The following is a 21803-nucleotide window of genomic DNA, read 5'->3' as shown; positions in this document are numbered from 1 at the left end:
TATGTGAAGTGCACCTTTATAAGCATATTATTTTCCACAGGTTGACTGTACACATAATAAACTTTATGGTATAAAACAAGTAGAAACAGCTGAAACAATCATTCAATCACATTTTGCAAAAGTTCAACTTACAAAGAAAGCATACAGCATGGGACACATTAACTCCCAAAATTATCCAGCAATGCAAAATGGAAAAAAGCTCTCAATCACTTAAACCTATATAAATTCGTAAGCAGCATAGCTCTGAGCATAAATGCAGGCTACAACATGGTACAAAATGCACACTGTGCAAGTAAAGACATCTTTGAACCAAACTGAGGGGTGTCAGTATGGATAAAGGTTTTCAAACCACTTACATGTATCATCACTTTACCCAATGCATAGGATGTCATACAAAGTCAACAAATGCCTCACACTGCAGAACAGCGCATGTGTGTCTGGCAATGATATTTATCAAGCATTTGGATGTAGCTTAGTAATTTGAAAAACTACAGTACATTAGCCACGGTTTTATCATACAACAAAAAGTTGCTAAATGTTGTACACAAGTGTGTCCAAAATAGCCCAACTCAGATGGCATACTGCTGCGGCTTCTTCTTCAGGCTCATGGATCTTTCAGTTTGTGAAATCACATGAGTGGCTCTGTTGTTGAGGAGTCTGCATTCATGAAGAACATCTGTCGAAAAAGAAATGTAGGGGTTAGGATTATATACATAGCACACTATAAACACAAATAAGTCAACAACTGGTTAGATCACATGCACCACTTTCCTTACCATTAAACTGTTTGTAGGCTTCTTCAATAATGGCATTGTTTGATCTCTTTATCTCCCAGTAGCTATCCTCCACCCATGGTTTGCAATCAGGATGTTCAACAAGCTGTCCATTCTTGTATATTCCAGCTACACATTTATAAAAACAATAGTTTGGTAACTATTGGGGAAACCAAACTGCACCACAGACATGTCAGTAATGCTATTGGACAATTGTTTATGTACGATAAATAGTACGTCCAACAACTGCACTTCATATGATGAGTTACCAGTCATGATACAATAACACACTAGTAAACAAATATACCTTTGATGGTATCATCAATGTCTTTGCATAATTGGTATAAGTCACTCCCACGTCCGACCACTCTTTCACCTACAGTTGAGACAGACAATTGTAAAAGACATTACAAAAAAAACCCAAAAACAAACAAAAGATCAAATCTTAGATTACATTTCCATAAGACCATCTTCTGTGTTATTTTGTTTATCTTGTTGATAAACCCACCAACTAAAGTTGTGTGAAACTTTCACTGTTTAAGGGCTGGCTTTACACTGTGACAAGAAAATATGACTTACCATCCAGTACCTTGATGTTGGGGAACATCTCAAGAACTAGGGTTCTATATGATGCGTTCCTGCACACTGACATCAAGAAAGTTATTGTCAGTTCACTTGTCAAGATTCTCCATCCGCTGGACTAATATCAAATAAAACCACAAAAATTACCTGGATTGGTAAAATTGTAAGTGTTGTCTTTAAGACGTATATTTTCTAGCTTCCTCAAAGACTGAAGGCAGTGTAGGCTCTCAATGCTGATGAAAAACAAAAGACACATAAGATGGTTTTACACAACCGGTGCAGAATATTGCTCTTGAAACACTAATAATTCAGAAGCATTAGCATCAGAAATTTTGCCCTCAAAATCTGTATATACTGTGATTTTGTTGTTTCATATTGCATGTCCGTCCATTCTGGGAGGGGGACCCCTCCTAGATGGCTCCCCCTGAGGTTCTTCTATTTTTTCCCTGTTCTAAGTATCAAGGGCATAAAGGACAGATGGTGTCCAACACTGCGCAGATTGTAAAGCCCTCAAGGGAAATTGTGATTTGTGACATATTAAGCTATATAAATAAAATCTGACTCAACTAGTAGCAAATAAGCTTATTGTCAATGACATATTTCATTGTTTGTATATAATGTAGTTAATATTCTGAGATAATGACATTCTTATTCATAATTCTTACAGTAAGCATGTGTTCAACGGTCGTGTAGTGATACCTGGATATGACATTACCAGCCACATTTAAGTTCTGTAAACTCTCACAACTACGCAGGGGATCTGAAATTACAAGACAAAAACGCTGCATTAAAAAACCTAATTCTATTCACACAGAATGGAGATAAAGACATACAATTAAAATTGAAGGGTGCTTTATTGGCACCTTGACAAAGAAAGGTTGAAATAAAGCCTAAAGAAAATGTACATAAATGAAATAATTGATTTTGCCAGCAATACATAAGCCTATATGTTCAGATAACTTATAATAACATAGAAAAAAGAACAAAATGTAGACATTCACACATTCACTTCCCTGATAAGTGAATAAACAGCATAGAAATAAAGAGCATCTTACCTACATTGGAAATCCTGTTGGAAGACAAATTGAGCACAGAAAGATGCCTAAGTGATACAAGAGGAGCTAAATTTGAGATGTTATTTCCAGAGAGGTCCAGTCTCTCCAAATTCACACACTCCCCAATGCATCCAAGATCATGTGTTCCTGTAACACATACCATTAACAATTATAAACATTATAAACAGGCATTTTGGATGATTTAAATAGTATATTAATTCAACCTTACCAAGACCTCTCAATTTGAGGAAGAGTATTGACTCCAAATCAAATTCTCCTGTACGGGACTTGAGCAGCACAGCAGTTATCTTGTCAGCATCTGCATCTGAAATAACCAGAGGAATATGACAGCAGCATAACAAAGCACATTCACTTTTCTATTCTCAAATATGCAACACAATCACAAGACTCCTTATTTGTGAGTCAGCGCTGCAGAAGCAGAATGCTGGAAGCAGCGTGTCTCTTCTGCTTATGGTGGAACCATCAAATTACCTAAGCAATCTTCTCTAAATAGTAAATACCAATTCATGCAGACCATGAATTCTATATCTGGCAGCACACCGAGCCTTTCCTGTGCCAGCTCCAGAGGAAAGGGTCACAATCAGGCAGATGCGCTGTTCTGTGTGTTTGTGTGTCTGTGACAGTATTAGCTTGAAAGCTGCATGCATGAATAACAACTGGGGAAGTTATATTTGGTTTAATTTCCTAAGGCAGAATCACTCCCCAGCTCTAACTACACATGGATACTCTTTTCTAAGCCTACACCAGTGATATTCAACTTGTGGCTCAAAGGCAAAATCTGGCCCTCTGACTATTTTATAATTCACAATGAAAATAAACTGTCATGTTATTTTTTCCCAGGAGGGAGGACTGATATGCCAGTTTTGTATGATGGGATAAATTAGGCTGTTAGTAACAGAGAAGGTTGAATTTTGCATGACAGCCTTTCAAACTGCACAAAGTGCAGTAGGTGAGCTATGCAGAGAAAGAAAACTATTGGCTGAAGAGGAGCAAAGGTTACACAGAAATTAGAACAATTCTGATCCCATAAATGTGCATTTTATAGTAAAACAGCTCAAATATGCAGTTTATTCTGTCTCTGGTAGAAGGAGTGTATGTTTATGAATTATCTCTACATTTCAGTGATTGCATGATGAACGAGGTTCCCACTATGTTTAATGTTGTATAAATTCTTTCCAGTGTTAATAAAGCATTTACAACTAAAATCTGTAGGTTTCAACAAATTCAGTAAAAGTCTTTTAAAAACATTTTAAGGCCATTATGAATGCAACATAAAACCAAGGCCAGTTTCACATCCATACTGGCAAAAAAGTATGAAGGATATGAATGTAAAATCAGAGTCCCATAATTACTTGCATTCTTTTTGTGAGTTCCCAAAGTTCCTAATTTAAGAGTTTTCGTGCACAAAGTGCAGCAGGCTTCAATTTTGCTATTTTTAAAGGGTTCAACCAATCACTAAATGTGTGCTTTCAAGCCTGATCTTCAAGAAATAATCTTGCTGATTGTTTATAAAATATATCCTTCAATTCAATGCACCAAGTTAAGTCAGTTAATTTGAAAATAAATACTTTCAAAGAAAGATTAAATAAAGACTATTAAATGTTTATTCATTTTGTTTGCTAAATAACATTGCTATTATTAATGTCTGTTTATTAAGTGGCTCCTGGCCTCCTGACATTTTGCAAAAGTGGCCCCAAGGCAAAGCAAGTTGAGCATCCGTGGTCTACACAAATGAAACACTGATTCCCTAAGGAGAACAGAAATAAAACTCTCCAGGTCAGGCAGGATTAATGATTTTGGAGTCTATTTTTCCATTACATTTTGTTATATTTTTCGTTTTACATTAGAATGAATAATTAAATGACTTTAAATTCAAATTCTGTAAGGACAGCAAGACAGTGTACTGCAACATCACTACAAACTGAGGTAAAAGGTCGTGGATGGGTTAAGCAGGGCCACCAAACACACATCTTACATACGCATAAATGAAGGTGAATGTGTTTAGCTTAGCTAGCCACCAGTTTAAGGTTTTTAGCTAATGTGTATAGCTACCTGTATCTTTAACCAGAAAACGTCGTGAGGCGGCGGCTGCGTGATTTCATGAGGATGATTCAGCCGGATGAAAGTGGGTGGGTTATTTAATGAACTGGTAAGTGTTATTTTTTTCCTCTTTAAAGATGACAAACGTAAATTGTTGTGTAGCGAACGAATACGTTGTTAGCTACAGCTTAGCTTAGCTGCAGCTCGCTAGCGCGAGCCGCTAGTGTCGACTAGCTTAGCGCCGTAGCAACAAGCTATCCATCACAACTTACCTTGGTCTTTATCTCGCTTTGAGTCCATCGTGGGCAACTTTGTTACTTAAAAAGCTACCTATCGCAGTAAAAAGCGATGGTTTTAACTGATGCTGTGCAAAGGCAAGGCAGCGGTTATTTGGGGGAAATGTGAAATTGGCATCTGTCCTGGGGTGTAGTCAGGACACGCTCACTATTACTGCTGTGCTGCAGTAGCACGCAGGTGGATAGACGGACTTCAGTCTCTGCAGTCCAGCGCAGCAGACGCTGAACAGGAGGCTGTTACAGTGTGTTAGAGGGCGCTGCCCGGAGGGTGGAGATGTGGCTGCCTGGAAAAAAAATGTTCAGGCTCTGTTATTACACCGTGTTGCTCCCGTGCAACAGGTTCAATTAAAAGTTCAGCTCTTGTTAAAGCACTGAGCTGAAAATTATTCCTCGATGGGGTTCAGTCAACTCAAATAAACTGTTAAATTAAGTATTAATTAAATGAAAGGGATAATAAATAAATTAGTGTAAAGTCTAATCCAATCAGGGGGTGAAATAACCAGCAAAATATGCCACTGAAATATTAGTTAATTTGTTTTAAAAAAATAAAAAGAGGGAAAAGACAAATATAGAAAATTGATTAAAAGAGAGTGTCAGACATCTTTTTTAGAGTTGTATTAGTGCAGAGACGGGAAGTCACTAATTTACTCAAGTACTGGATATCAATACAAAATAAAGATACTTGCACACAGTATTTCAACTTTATGCTACTTTATGCTTTCAATACATTTTAGATGTAAATATTTTAGCCTGCTTCATACTGATTTCAGATGGAAATATACTCCACTACATTTATGTTATGTGACATTTATAAGAGAAAGATTGGTTTATAAAATATGGTGCATTATAGACTGAGGTAGACTGATTAATCGGACTGATTGTCAGGCATTTTGAGATAGTATCGGTTGATGGCTGCATTCAGGAGGCTGACAAACAGAGAATGTGCAGACACATCTGCAGGGGAGCCTTGCCAGTGTGGATGCTGTGGAGTGATAATACTACTCTCTTTTGTGAGATTTGGAAAGGTGGTGAAAAAGTTGGTTTTGAGCCCTGAATTGTAATGTATACATTGCAGTAAATGTTTGTCTAAATTTCCTCAGTCACCTATGGCTTTTCTGACGTTAACACTTTCTCTCATCCTAAATGACAGTCAATCTAATCTAAATTTGTTACTGACAAGCATTAAATATTATCTTATAATGTACAGAATAATGCAGGTGAATGATGTCACTTCTAACATACTGTACCCCACTCTTATTATTATCTACTTACTTATTATCTACTCCTCTTATTCCAGTCAAGGGAACATTGCTGGAGATTCACAGGAAAACAGCATTGCAGACTCTCCCAAACAATTAAAGTGAATGGCGACCAGTTTTCAAATGTAAAAAAGACAAACAAAACAAACAAACAAACTTGAAATTCTGCTGCTCGTCTGATGTGATCCAAGTCTCCTAAAGCCCCAACATGCAAGTTGACTTGAAAGTTGACCATGTTTTTAGCCTAAATCTTCACTGTAGATCTGTTGCTTGGAGCCACGAATGGCAGTGAATGGCATTTCAGGGTTTGAGGAGACCTTAATTACACCACATGAGCAGTATAGAGGCTTTTTTGTTTGTTTTTTTTCGCTTTTTTGTTTTACTTTTGTAAATTTCACTTTATTTTGGGAAATCCTGCAACTCTGTTTTCCCGTGAAACTTTTGTGGACTAAAAAACCAAACCCGTGAGTGTGAGCAGCTAATGACTGAATTTTCATTTTTGGGTGAACTATCCCAATCAAAATACCAGTCAAGTCCTGAAATCTACATGCTAATCCAACGTATTTTTCTCTTTCATTAATTAATAAAAAATAAACATCTAAAACAACATGTTACTGGCTAACATAACCATGTACATTTGACTGCATGAAATCATAGACTTATACATGCCTTTTCTGTGTTTCAGTATTGGCATTATCCTTCAGCCACCCTGCTCTGTAAATATCAGCACTGACCATCAAAAAACCCATATTGGTCGACCGCAAATTATATTATACAGTAAATGACACAAAAGTGCATAAAGTCTTAAAAGCTTCAAAATACTGATTACATGTAAGTGCAATAAAAATAATAACAATAATAACAATATGAAGAAGAAGATGAAGCAGCAGAAGAAGAATGTAGGATCATACTACATTTTCCACCAATGCACTTACCTCTATAATGAAGTTGCACCAGACACAATACACAAAAAAAACAAAAAAACAAAAAAAAAAACTGGAGCATTAAATTACATTTGATGTAAACAGAGGGAAGTGCAGGTTTTACCAGCAGCTCCAAAATGTAGTTAAGGCATCACCTTCATTCCCAGCAGCTTCTAGTTCACAGCAGTTAATTTATTTATTTACCTGAGGTCCTATTGGTCTGTCTTGACTCCTCTGGTGGACATCATCATCATCATCATCATCAGCAGCAGCAGGGTGCTTAAAGACGAGCAGGTCAGTTTGACTCCGCAGACAACCTGAACCTCCGACACTGCTGGACACGCTGCTCTTCTACTTTTCATTTTTCATCTTTTTTTGTCTTAACACACCCTCTGCGTGCTGCGGTCATGGCGGACATCTCCTCTAAGGACGACAGCAGCTCTTTTTAAGAGTTTGCATCGTCCTCGACCCCTGCAGCGCGGAGACTTTGTTTTCCGCGGAGCCCCTAAATGCCTCTCATTGAGAAAAGGCTTCGGACGTTCAGTGTTGTGAATGAGTTCGAGCAACAGATGATTTAATGTAAGATGGGTAATAAGCAAACAATATTTACCGACGAGCAACTTGATGCCTACCAGGTAAGCCTGCCTGCCCCTCACTACCTGCAGCATGTTGGAGAGGATATATGTCCAACTCCAGACTCCATGACGAAACCAGAAAACATGTTAAAGCACCACAGTTTCTTTGTATGGTGATTTTTTTTAGTATAGACCTCAAGTTTAGTGCAGTGAATAAAAAAAAATATTAAGAGAATGCATGTTTGTGGAGTAAAAGGTGGAGCAAAACATATGTAAAGAATTATTCTTACACAGCATGTAATCTGTACATTTTCTTTTTAAAATAATCTATTTCTTTTCCTGTTATTAATTTCTTGGCAGAGTCACTCCCATGTGTCTGAATGTAATGGGTAAAGCAAAAAAATGCATTGGAGATGCAATTAATCGGTTAACTGATTAGTTGTTATCTATTAAATTTAGTAAACTATTTTGATAATCAATTTATTGTTTTGAGTGATTTTTTAAAGAAAAAACTCAGTATTCTCTGACATTGGCATCTAAATTGTGAACATTTTCTGTTTTCTTTCATCCTTTATGAAAGTAAACTGGATATATTTGGGTTGTGGGCAAAACAAGACATCTGAGAACATCATCTTGGGCTCTAGGAAACAGTGATGTACATTTTTTTTTTTTTTGCGATTTTCTGACAATTAATGGCCCAAACAACTGATTGATTAATTGAGAAAATGATTGACAGATTAATTTACAATGAAATTAATTGTTAGTTGCAGCCCTACCATCATACATCAGTATTTTTTTTGCTGATATTAACCTCTTAACAGAGTCACTCGTATGTGTCTTCAATATAATGGATAACATTTGTGAGATAAAGAGAAACCAATCTGTACAATATTGATCATTTACACCAGCTCACCTAAATCGAATGCAATGGTCTTGGTCCCAATCAGTTAAGGACAGGCAATAATCAATTTCCTGCCAGAATCCGTTATGACTCTGCTGCTTAAATATTTACAGTCTTGATAGGCGAGAGTAGCAGAAGGTTTTGATTTCATTGCAAACTGGTGGATCTCGTGTTTATTGCGCCTCCATCTGAGAAGATCAGACCTTTTATTCCCTGTAAAGATAATCCAGGTTTTTCCCGTGAAGAAACACGTCCTCATGTCCACGGGTTTATCATGTGATTAGGTGTGGACTCAATAATTGATGCCACGCCAGTGTGATATGCTGTGAAACTCTACTCTCAGGAGACAGTTTAGTTCTCAAGGGCCTCTCTGGTTACTCCTGCCAGTCCTTATTAGAAAACTGTTGCTTTCTGTTTGCTTTAGGAGTTATTAGGGCGTCAGTACATTTTATTTTTTATTTTTTAGGATGGATATTTAACCTTTAACACCACTGACTGACTGAGTATTTTCTTTGTTCAGCAACACCACTTCACTACCTTCTCTGTGTAGGTTTTACTTATGTGATACTTTGTAGACTATAGGTCATGATAAATAGTCAAATATTGCTTTTTACATCTACTCACACACAGTTATCATTAATTAATCATCATTTGACTTGAGTGGATGCAACAGTAAACAAAGGAAAACATGTTTTTTTAGTTAATCACATCGTCTGTAGAGTCCAGCTGGCTGCACTCTGCTTCTCACACTCAGGAGCACAGCTCAGACAGAGGGGATACAAGGCAAAATGTAAACTGAGGCGCCTCCAGTAGGGCTGTTGGATAATGTGCGTGCCAGCACAGGCATGTCAGACAACCGCAGATCATGTTGCTCTGCCTCATCGTTCTTACTGCAAGTGGCAGGTGACAACACTCACACACACATCATCATCACTGGAAAAGACACCAGACGCCTCAACAGGGATTCAGGGGTTGTCTGTGTGACTGCAGAGAAACCGTTGTTTTGTATGACTCACACGCGTGTCACTGTGGGCGTTTTTAGGCCTTTTATGGATGCAGATAGGTATTGCAACTTAAACATTCTGTCATGCTCTACAGCCCTTCATTAACCTTCAGTATGTCTCATATTGTGTTTTGACATATTGTTTTTCTCTTGTTGCAGGACTGCACGTTTTTCACCCGCAAGGAAATTCTGCGGTAAGACTTAAAACAAGTCATTTTGATTCACTGCTTTCTAATGTACTGTAAATTAGTTGCAAACCAGTCGCTCTAACAATCAGATTATACACGGAATAACAATTTTATACACATAATCCAACCTTTTATTTACCTGTGTTCCTTCCGTGTGCTTTAAGTGGACAACATATAATACTGTAGAGCCCATGTTAAATCACAAAACATACTTTCATTACAAGGGACTGTATACCACTTGAGACTGCGTTTGGCTCCTGTTGGAGGGATTAAATGTGTCCCATATGTGTGAGCCATGCCAACTCATCAGAGCAGACTGGTTCCCACCTGGGAAACTTAATACTGAATTTGATTTCATTGGCAGCTGCAATGTTTGGGCACTGTTCAAAAGAGGAAGAATGAATGAATGAATGCATTTTGACTTAATACTTACTATTACTTTGTCATTAATTGGTGTATGGCACAATTATATGTGTGCTGGATGATTAAGAGCACAGGTTTGCCGTTTGTTTGCTACTGATTGGAATGATTTACAACTTTTAATGTAAAATAGGAATCAATCAAATGTGGTAAACAATCCATTACTGAGCACAAACCTTTTATTTTATGTGGCATATGTACTGTTGCAACTAGAAATAAAAATCATAATCCATTTTGGCTTTTTTTAAATGTAAAATTAATACACTGCCATTTATCTTTTCAAAAAATGATTTATTCATAAGATTTTCTCAAATACAGAAAGGGCTGAGGAACTCAATAGATTACACAGATAGAGAAGTAAGAAAAAACTGCAAAAAAGAGACAAGGGAGAGGAAAAAAAGTGGATGATATGGATGCACCATGACATCAGCGCAACCTCAGTCAATAATCAAGCATTTCTGCCGATATGACAGGCCGATAATATTAAAGTAAATAATGTTTTATTTTTAATTAGACCAATGCGCACAATCATGTTAAGCATGGCATCTTATCCAGATACACGTATAGACATCAATGAATGGTACAATATGCAGATTTATTGTTCATGTGAGTCACACATGTGGCACATGTGACTCATGTAAAAGTTTCAAGTGTTTGTCAGTGAAGATCTAGAAGGTTCTGTGCTGTAGCAGCATCCGTATGTTACCTAAACCTCTGAAAGTCATGTTGACCTTCTGACTGTGGTGTTGTTTTCAGTGCCACCCAACGAAGTGTCACATTTCTTCCTCCTTCAACATGTGCAGCCTCAACTCTTAAAAAATGAAATAAATATCAATCTACTCTTTGTGACTGCGCGAGGTATCATGACTCATCGGGTGGCTCTTCCTGTCACTCACCCCGTCGATCACAGGCATAAATTAATCAAAAAACCGCGTGCTTTTCTTTTTAATGGAATTCACCGATGATGCTCATGTTGCAGTATCTTTTATCATTGGTTCTAGATGGTGGAAGATAAATAGCTACTTAAAGTAATTAAGTGGTGATACACACGAATGTGCAGTCGAACATCAGATAAGGATGAAAGTTATGTGATTCCAGGCATACAGGAACTTTGGATCTGTTTTTCTTTCACCCTGTATATATAGTCAAGTTTGTTTTTTAAATAATTGCTGGTATTTGTTAATTAAGGATCGACATTTAACAGAAACACGTGTGTTTGATCCTACATTTTTTATTTGTAAAGCAGAAATAGGCTTCAACTACAGTAGGTTACAACCACAGCAATACCCTTTTATTTCAGCAAGAATCTCTTCCATATGATTTTATTTTCATTCATTTCACTGCATTTGTCACAGTATGTGTAAAGGGATAGTTCAGGTTATTTGAAGTGGGGTTATATGATAGTCAGAGGATACCAGCCAGCATGCCTCAGTTTTGGAAAAGCAGAGAGGAGGACCAGCATGGAAGCTGAGCAATGAACAACAAAACGTATTTTAGCCACTTATAAAAGTCCAACTGAAAAAAATCGATATCAGTTTAAGCGTATGCAATGTTTAGAATATTTTCACCACTTTACTTTGCTGCCAGACTGACTTTTCCGGCCTGAAACTACTGTTATAGAAGCCTAATATCATGCTGTCTAAACCAACCAAACTCCATAGGCAAAATCAGTCATTTTACCTCAGGAACGTGGTAGTTGGGAGTTGCTAGTCTACCGCCTTGATCTGTTAGTTTGGTTGTGCTATTGTGTGACTTTGATGAAGCCAAATTGTCTTTTTAGAACACTGAAGTCACTCAGTAACATTAACTAACTAACACCTTGAGGCTGTGGAAGACCAGCAGCTCCCGTGTTCAGTTACTTATTTTGCCAATAGTGTTTGGTTGGTTTGGAGGAAGCAATATTTGAGATATAACAGCAGTCTCCGATCAGAGAAGATGGCAAAGTAAAGCAGTGAAAATATCCTAATAAGAGAGTACACGAAATCTGATGATGATTTTTCTTTTAGTTGTACCTTTTTTAAGTGGCTAATATACCTTTTGTTGCTGATCCAGTCCATCGGAGTTCATTGCTTAGCTTCTGTGCTGTGGCATCTACTGTAGGTAATAATAAGTACCTCATACAACCCACATCAAATAATCCGTCCTAAACTTTTAAGATGACTTTGTTTTCGTTCAAAAGAATTGTGCATTCTTTCCAGTTCTGCTGCTTTTTGCTCCTATCCAATGAAACAACAAGTATTTGTAATTTTCTCTGCCTTTTCCCCTTATTAACAGTCAGTGTGCATGTATCTCTCCTGTGATATTGAATTAACTTTGACTCCAAGGTCATCAGTGGACTGGAGACTCAAAATTGACAATCAGCAGAGGGCGTAATTGGGTCCTACACTTTATGACCTTCATAAAACACTCCTTGTTTCTGTCTCCAGCTGCGGCGGTTACAGCGCAGTTATGTAACATCAAAGAAGCAGGTCATCACGGATGGTCATAAGGTCACTGATTTGAACCCTTCAGAAGCCTTATGTCGTGTCTTACACTACATATAACATTATAGCATTTCAGTGTTTTTATATTTTCAGATGTGCAGTAGTTTTGGAAATGAATCCCAATGTTAATGCTCCTTCTGTTCAAACAAAATCAAATATGCAGAAGCCCTGAGATCCAAACACTTTCAAGGGTCATGGTACATTAGAGCTGCAGGTTTACCCGTTCATTTGCTGCAGTGTACCAATGAAACTCCATCATTCTGACAGGTTTATCTAGTTTAATTGGAGTGAGTTTGTCCTCTAAGACCAGTGTCCCTGCTGATAAACGGCTCCGCTCTGGCAATGAAGGTACGCCATGACAGGATTAGTCAGAGTGAAAGCGGGGCAGATAAGCACTTTCCCCGACATCATGTGTTTATCATTCACACAGCCTCCCTGCAGTTTGACATCGTTCTCAATAATGAATGATTGAATTTAACAGGACAGAGAAAAGGGTTAAAAAAGAGGAGTTTTTCATTTGGCCCAGTACGTTGGCATACTCTGAATTAGTCACCGTGACCTTTTTTAAAACTCCATGTTTTACTTTAGAGGAAGTACACAGTGGTTACATTATTTCCTGCATGAAACTGACTCAGCTAGTCACAAAGGTTCAACATTTTTAATTCCAAGTATATGTCCGCCATCTTTGAATCTGTTTGTGGTCGTGTTTATTTTTATGACAGTTGTGCAACAAACTCAGGTATTTATGTTGAGTGAAAACTACATTGTTTGTGTTTTTTTTGTAGTCTGTATTAGAGCCCAGCTGATATATTGGTCAACCATTTTATTGGCCTGATATGAGCCTGATCTGAGTCTACTACAGGTAATATCAGTGTCAGCATATATGTTTATCGATATGACCACTCTGTCTGCAGAACCTGTAATGCAGAAAACAGCGCTTGGGTTGATTTAGTTTTAGCACAACGGGAAACATTTATGAGGCAAGAGGAGCTCCCTGTCAGGTCTAAATGCTGAGAAGCTGCTTCTTGTTCCACAACCTGCAACTAATTGACTCAGAGTATTAATATATTTAGCATATATTTATTAAATATATATTTCCTTGTGTTCCTTTCTACAATTGGTTGACAACGTATATGTAGAATTATTTGATATGTTAAATAAAACATATATTCAGTATTTTGAATAATAATGTATTTTCGTTTATTTGTTTAAGACAGCAGCTCTCTGAGTCTATTTTCATTCCAACTCAAAAATTCACTCTACCTGCCACCATATCGGTACTTTTTTCCCTCCACCATCTTTAATTCATTTTGTGGTCATGTTTCTATTTTTGCCCATTTATCAGTTGAGCTACAAACTGATCTGTTTCATTTTATTTTGTTTTATGGTGAGTAAAACCCAAAGTTTTTCATAGTCTGTATATAGTTTCTTTTTTTAAACAACTGAAAGCCAAAAGCATTAAAAGAAATACAATTGCTTTTATCTTTTTTATTCTAGGTTGCACGGCAGATACCATGAGTTGGCTCCACATCTTGTACCGATGGACTACACCAACGATCCTGATTGTAAACTGCCTTTAGCCTTAATAGTCAACATGCCAGAATTAAAGGTAAAAAAAATAAATTTTTATATTACCTCAAACATGAGGGGCTGCAACTTACAATTATTTTTATTACTGCCATCTATCAGTCACTTTCTTAATTAATCGATTAGTTGTTTGGTCCAAAAAAAAAAAAAGCCAGAAAATTGTGAAAAATATTTATCACTGTTTCCCAAAGCCCAAGCTGAAGCTTTGTTTTGGCAACTTAAAGGTATTCAGTAGTTTGAGAAGCTGAAATCAAAGAATTTTTCTTAAAAAAAAAAAAAGGCAATTTATAGTTTATCAAAATAGTTGTCAATTCATTTATTAGTACAGAACTAATTGATTCATTGATTCATTGCACTCTTTTCACCGGTACTTTGTTCTTCACCAGCATTGTGTACCACTGTTGTGTTGTCTTATTTTGGATTGCGCTGTAAGGCACCCACTGCTCATGTGCGCAGACACCTAATCAATACGCACTCTCTTTCAGAGGACAGAATTGATTTTTAACCACCATCATCACTGATCTGATTGCATGACACCACATTCTGTGAGCGTATGAAAGTTAATGTGCCATGAAACGCTCAGCCTCTCCGTCCTGACTGATGCATCCTCTCCTATTTTTAAGCACCTGCCATTTGAAAAGGACATTGAGAAATTTTAGAAATGGCATGTTGCGCAACATCTCGGCCAACGAGTACCACGCGGTTTAATATGGAGTCCTTATCCACTGAGGGTTTAGCACAGAGACTCATAATGTGTCCTTCCTCTGGGCATAATTGGCCTTTGCCTGTAAAACTGTCATATGATTGCAGGGCTTATAAGGATGGCAGGGGGGAGATGGAGACCACCAAAGGCAGGATTGATGATGACACAGATGCACAAAGTCTTCATAAATACATTTCCTACTCTATTTTAATTAGCTGTGTTGAGTTGACTGAGCTGATTCAGGCTGCACTGACGTGTCTTAGGATATGCATTTAAAAATGGCATCACTTTGAATTGCTGATTTATGCAAACAGGACCTTTTAGCTTAAACATGCCAACTGTATTCTGGACAACAGCTGTGCTTACAGGTATAGAATTAGTGAGATTCTTAGTCTCTTTTGATGGCGGATATAAAACGTATGGTTGAGCAACAGAGGAGAAAATATTGGCTTCACCCTACCAGCAAAGAGAGAGAGTCAGCCCTTTTCAGCTGTGATCAGCAGAATACACCGAGCAGTTTGCATCTCTGCCGCTCATATGTGAAACTGACAACTGCATGTAAAAACTGTAGTTCCTTCAGGGCAATTTTGAAATATTGTGCATGTTTTTTTGGGTGCTCTTTATTTCACAGTCCACTAACAAGACATAATAAGCTGTACTTTGTATCAAATTAGACAAAAATTAGAAATAATCTTTTCTTTATTAGATGGTATTAGACCCTTTTTTTAAAAACTTTCTTACAGAGTAGTTCACAGTTATGCCCATACACCTAAATATGCTGTAATTAGAAATTGCATAATGCTGTTTTAGACTAAAATATACCATACTGAGACACTATTTTACCAAATTATACTCAAGACCTTTATAGTTGCCCAAAGTATCTGTGTTTTTTCTTACTCATGCCTGCACCCAGACCCCCGGCAGTCCTGTGAGATGATATTTTTTGTCTTTTGTGTGCAAGATTAAAAATCCCACAGGAACTTTGACAGGTACTTTGGGCAGCTATAAGTTGTGAAAGTATAATGCAAATGTAAAACGACTGGATATATGATTTTGGTTATCAGCAGTGGGATAGGAGTAATGGCATGCTGGCCCATTGACATATGTATTGTCCTTCTATATAAGTAAATGACATTAAAAACAAAATGAAATTTTCGTCCATAGGAAAACCCATTCCGCAGCAGGATCGTGGAGTCTTTCTCAGAAGACGGGATGGGGAACCTCAGCTTCAATGAATTTGTGGACATGTTCTCAGTCCTCAGTGAAATGGCTCCTAGAGAACTCAAGGCCATATACGCCTTCAAAATATACGGTAATGACCAATTTTTAGAACATGCGTTCTATACGTTCAAATTTTCCAGAATTAATAAAATGAAATGATTTGTGATTATTTGCTCCAAATCCTTTTTTTGCTCACAGATTTCAACGTGGATAATTACTTGTGCAAAGAAGACCTGGAGAAGACTCTGAATAAGCTGACGAAGGAGGAGTTGACTCCTGAGGAGGTGGAGCTGGTGTGCGAGAAAACCATTGAGGAGGCAGATTTAGATGGAGACAACAAACTCTCCTTTGCTGACTTTGAAAATATGATAACCAGGGCTCCTGACTTTTTAAGGTAATTACTGTCACCTCGCTTATGACAAATAATGTTATGATGTTTAAAAGCAAATGTAAATATGTTGTCAAGTGGAAGTTCACTTAGTCTGCAGAGCCTCTTTTAGTTAAAAAACAAATGTATTCACAATTCAATGAGGCAGGTAAAGTTGAACGGGGGTTTATTTCAGTATTAAGTACAGTGTCGCAGCAGGTGATCCACATGTGCATCTCAGCGTGGTCCATTACCGACTTGATGCTCTACACTCCATCCACATGTCTGCTGACTTCTTATTATTACTATGGTGTCCAAAGCTTTTTGCTCATGCACACTAAAACTGCATTACAGTATTATCACCTGTCGTAAACTATGACAATATGACTGTATTCTGATACTTGAAACACAATAATAGACATAGAGACATAACCCTGACATAGTCCACTGTTCAAAAAGTACGCTAACCATTGTGTAAACTGAAAAAATATTAGAACATAAATAACATAACAACATATTAACCACATAAAGAATGTACTTAGTGGCCTTTACACATTGCATACACCTCACTCTATATGAAAAGCTGCGACACTCTAAAATCAGGCAGTGCATGCATTATCCCTCCAGCTGCAGTGCTGTGAATCTGTCTGTCCCTGGTTATGTATAGTCTTCATTACCCAGATGGCTTGTAATCATTTTCATCATTTAACTGTCAGACTAACAACATCACTTTAATCCTGAGCCTCCACTTCGCCCATTCATTTATATGCAAATGGCCTCAGCACTATCTGTCCCCACTGAAATGATGAACAAATCTTTTTTTTTTTTTTTCTGCTGTGTTTACTCACATATAGCCGGCACCATGGCTATGACTGTTTCACTGCTAGTCCCTTATTTTGCCTGTTTTGTCTCTCCAGTACCTTCCATATAAGAATCTGAAAAGACCAAGGTGGGCAGTGTGGTGAACCTCAGGAGTCTACCTGCACCCGGTCCTGGCCCCAGCACAGTGCCTGTCTCCTTCTCCTGTTGTCAAAAAAAAAAAAAAAATTACGCATCAGTCCTCTCTGGCCTCAGTAAAGTCTGCTGAGTTAGAAAGCAGAAAAGTGGATACAGCTGAATTCTCTCAAACGTGAATTTTTTTTTTCTTTTTTACCACCTATCAAAGGGCTTGACCTGGATTGGTCTCTTGTTGGGAGAAAAGGCTGTTCTCTCCTCGTTTCAAGGTTGAAAACTGGTCAATGAAACAGGTGCAAAATGAGCCAGACTCTGCGTTGCTGCTTATTGGGCACATTCAAGAATGCATAAAATGCTTATCTACCTATATTGCACATGAGATACCCCCAGTGAAGTCTTCCTACAGTGACACACCAGATCTGAAGTATTTACTGTGTAAGGCTAACAACAAAGCTTGAAGTGAATGAAAGCACAGCGCTGGCTTTAAGGGCATACTGATATTTTATACGAGCTATGCAATATTTGTAGACGCAGTCTAATGCTTTTCGTCATTTTAAGTTGTCTTTTTCCTTGCTTGTTAACATGATGACAATCATATCTTACTGTTTTCCACTTAAATGAAGGGCTCTGTCATCTTTCATCTTCTGCCTCAGCCATTATCATGAGATATTACATGCAGCCATCTTTTGGATAAACATGTTACAGTATTTTATGTGACTTCAGGTATTTTGTCTTACTTTGAATAAATGTTTTTTTTCTGTGTGTTCTGAGTGAATTACTTTTTTTATATTGTGCTGTCACTGAAAAATGCATGATATAACCCTTAAATACAGAAGCTCTTGCAATTTGTTAACCAAAAAACAATCATTTCAGTAAGACCGAACAAGAAATCGAAATTCTAATCCAAATTGCAATATTTTCTGATTGCAGGTGTGAGTATGTTTTTTAAAGGCAAAATAAATAGTACTTCAAATTAAATATTGTCATGCTGCAGAGATGTCTGTGCCAAAAAATCATATTCTGCAGACTATAAACATCTTTGTTTGGTGTATATCTCTGCAAAAATGGCAGCATAATTATTTTCAATGAAAATTAGACTAATGATGTAAAAATGAACATTCCTTTTAATATTGAAATTATATCACAATTGCAATATCAGTCAAAATAATCACGATTGGATATTTTTTCAAAATTGTTAAGCTCAATTTTTAAGTGACTAATATCAATAACATCCCACTCACAACCCACCCATCCATGATGATCAAGGCATGTGCACAGTAAAGATCAGGAAGCAACTCTGCATAACCCATCATATGAGCTGTAATAATGTGTTAAGCAGAATGTGATCATTAGGACTGAGCTGCCTCAGCACTCACAAGCATCACATGATTACATCCTGCACACGGTTAATCTCAACGGGAGAGCTGAAGAAATGGCCTCAGTCATGTTGGTTGATGATTAATGGGTCAGGCTGCAGGGTGCAGATTTGCATCAGGCACATATGGAGAACAGTGTTCTGTGTTGTTTTTGTACGGTTCATGCTTTGAGCACAGGTTGTACTAGTGAGTCATACCATGCAGGTGGATGTTGGGAAGCCATACATGCAGAACATTATGCAGTAACTAAGATGTTTGCGCCATGCAAGAATCACACCTTTATGTTTTTGCTGCCTATTGCAGTCGCTGCAAAAAATATGACCTGATTCATTGGCTCTGAGTCTGACAAAAACAGAACAGTTACAGAGTTGAAATTGGGACACTAGCTGCAGGCTAACGTAACATAAGCAACCCAGCAAAGACCATTTTGTCTGTGAAGAAACTATTTATTGTAGGTCTTTCCTGTTAGTCATTGGTGACAAACACTGCAACACATTTTGTGTGATGGTCCGTCTTTCAGGCTGGATCTTGTGCGTGACAGCAGACCAAATAAACTTAGCCCAAACAGACCATTTGTCTGTTATTGGGCTGTCATAGCTAGATCGGTACTAATGGACAGTAATCCAGATGAATAAGAGCTTATGTTTGAACAACATGAGAAATGCTTTCTTGAGGTAAGAAGTTAGCACACTTCTTAATAACTGCCAGACTTTTTCCCATGACTACAACAATATTCTTAGTTTGCTTTGGCCACTTCAATTCACTGTCTAATTTTACTCTGAGGAGTTTGGTTTCCTCTGAACCGGCTCCACAGGCACCAGCTGTGGCTTACAAAAATGTTGATCAGTGTTTCTCAGAACCCAAGTTGACGTCCTCAGATGTCTTGTTTTGCCCACAACACAAACATATTCAGTTTACTGTCATAAAGGAGTAAAGAAACTACAAAATATTCACTTTTAAGCAGCTGGAATTAGAGAATTTTGACTTTTTATTTTTTTAATATGTACTCAAATCGATTAATTGATTATCAGAATAGTTGTTGATTAATTTAATAATTGAATAGTAATTAATTGTTGCAGCTCTAGAGACATTTAGAATTTTTTAATACTTAATTAATACTGGTGAAAGTTTATCATTTCAGTCCTCTGATGTCATTTTGGGCATTAAAGCACATTAATTGTCTTTTGTTAAATATCCTACCACAAATACACGTCTTTGCCGTAAGTGTTTGATAACCATGTTTTTGGGATCATGGCAAAAAAAATGTGTGTTCATTTAAAGCTGATTAATCGACATCAGCATTTTTTTTACTTCTTAATATTGGCATCGGCATTGGCCCCCAAAATTCAGTACTGGTTGAATTCTAAAAGAAGTTAAACATGCGTGGAGATCAACACCAAAATATGGGCATACAAAATAGAGCCATGTTGGTGGATGATGTGATTTCTCTCACAGACACTTCCAGCTATGAAAAAATGAGAAAAAGTTGCCATTGAGTGTCTTATTTCGCCTGACAGAGGAGGATGTTGAAGTCAGTTAAACAGTGTGCAGTCATCAGAGCAGCCAGTTAATTCTTCACTCCATTATCTCCACTTCCCTTTATGAGGTCAGTATCAAATATTCAGGGCTGATTGTGTGGCTTCATTAATTACTGGTCTCACAGAGAACATCTGTTCATTATGATTCCAGCAGAGAAGCTTCTGCTGCAATGTGATACTGGGGCTGTAAAGCGGCCATTACTGTAAGCAACTGCTTCTCAGGTTGAGAGCGGCCAAACGGTGTGTGAAGCTCACACTGATTTCACTCCACGAGACCTTGTCTGTTTTAATTTGATCTGATTGAAGATGGTGCCTGAAGACAGTGGAGGCCTTACAAACTGCACAGTGATGGTACATAAAGAGATCCTTGTGGAAGCTGCTGCTACGTACTGCATCAGTATTTCCTATATTTACTTCTTCTTAAACTATGAATCGATTAGAAACAAGATGGTGATACTTTTTTTTTTTACTGAAACTGACTATAAATTACTGAATAGAACTGAGTTGTCATTGTACGACAATATTTTCCTATTATATATGAACATGAAATATAAACTATTTTTGCTGTAATTTTTCATTATATTTATTTTTTTTGGAATCAGGATCTCCACGATCACACAGCAAACTCCATCTGCTCATGAAGGCCATGAGATATAACTGTACTTTTTTGTTTTCTTCTTTCTTGTAAACATAAAACTTCAAACTTGAACATGTCCCACAAAGGGAAACAATAAATAAATAAATAAAAGCACAGAAAATAAAATTAAATGGGAAAGTAAATAAATTGGGCATTTAATACAAGGGTAAATAAATACAGAAGCAAATAAACATCATAATAAATTATAACAATTATTATAGACTACCATTAATAATGATTTTTCCAAGGTTCTTGCACACTCATACATTATGTTTTGTCTGATTGCTATTCACAGGGACAGAAACACACCGATACACAATCAGACTCATACGGCGTCAGTTATGAGAAGTGACACACTTCCTTCTGTTTTCCAAAGACACTTCGTCGTCTGTATCTAAGTTTTGAGAGAGAGAACGGCAGAGACATCCTGAAATACTGTCGATTTTCCAAGTTTGAATGTGTTGATATACGAGAGGGTTGTTATGTCCTAATTTGCATGGCACCACTGAAGGGGAAGCCCCTTATTTCCCTATTTTCTCGCCCAAGTTCTACATGAAATGGTACGGCAGATATTCGTGTATTTAACTGCTTATGAATATAACTTTGACCACGGAGAGCATTCAAGTACACAGAAAGGCATTTGACATGTTAGTTATACTGTGGTTTGAGTGCCTGCCACTAAAACTATAACTAGAGGGTAAAAAAGCAGCAGATGATAAAAGATAATAAATGACATTTCAACATCTTTGACCCACTTCCCTGTTGCAGTCGTATACAGACGTTTTGAAATCTGTATGCAAATAATATTTCCTGTGCATGAAGAGAACATTGATGGTAGCGGGCTGTGGTTATTAAAATATTTTCTAAAGATCAGCAAACACAGTACACCTTTTTTCTATGA

General features: G+C 37.3%; 2 protein-coding genes across 2 annotated transcripts; one reads left to right on the top strand and one right to left on the bottom strand.

The window, feature by feature from the left end:
* lrrc61 (leucine rich repeat containing 61) lies at positions 1 to 4994 on the bottom strand. The gene is made up of 9 exons (XM_084734720.1): positions 4744 to 4994; positions 2640 to 2735; positions 2411 to 2557; positions 2055 to 2115; positions 1503 to 1588; positions 1353 to 1418; positions 1081 to 1149; positions 777 to 902; positions 1 to 676 (listed from the first exon to the last, which is right to left on the bottom strand). Exons 1-9 carry the CDS (start codon positions 4769 to 4771, stop codon positions 570 to 572), a joined length of 786 nt encoding a protein of 261 aa, XP_084590846.1. The 5' UTR covers positions 4772 to 4994; the 3' UTR covers positions 1 to 569.
* Positions 4995 to 7206: 2212 nt separating this feature from the next.
* On the top strand, positions 7207 to 17342 carry cib2 (calcium and integrin binding family member 2). The gene is made up of 6 exons (XM_084734721.1): positions 7207 to 7584; positions 9588 to 9622; positions 14017 to 14128; positions 15974 to 16121; positions 16229 to 16424; positions 17315 to 17342. The coding sequence occupies exons 1-6, from the start codon at positions 7534 to 7536 to the stop codon at positions 17334 to 17336; spliced, it is 564 nt and encodes a 187-aa protein (XP_084590847.1). The 5' UTR covers positions 7207 to 7533; the 3' UTR covers positions 17337 to 17342.
* The last annotated feature ends 4461 nt before the right edge of the window (positions 17343 to 21803 follow it).

Source organism: Lutjanus erythropterus, chromosome 13, assembly GCF_056507025.1.
Source record: "Lutjanus erythropterus isolate fLutEry1 chromosome 13, fLutEry1.hap2, whole genome shotgun sequence".
Lineage (NCBI taxonomy): Eukaryota > Metazoa > Chordata > Actinopteri > Lutjaniformes > Lutjanidae > Lutjanus > Lutjanus erythropterus.
Note: the sequence above shows the minus strand (reverse complement) of the source record. Positions and strands in the feature narration are given on the sequence as shown.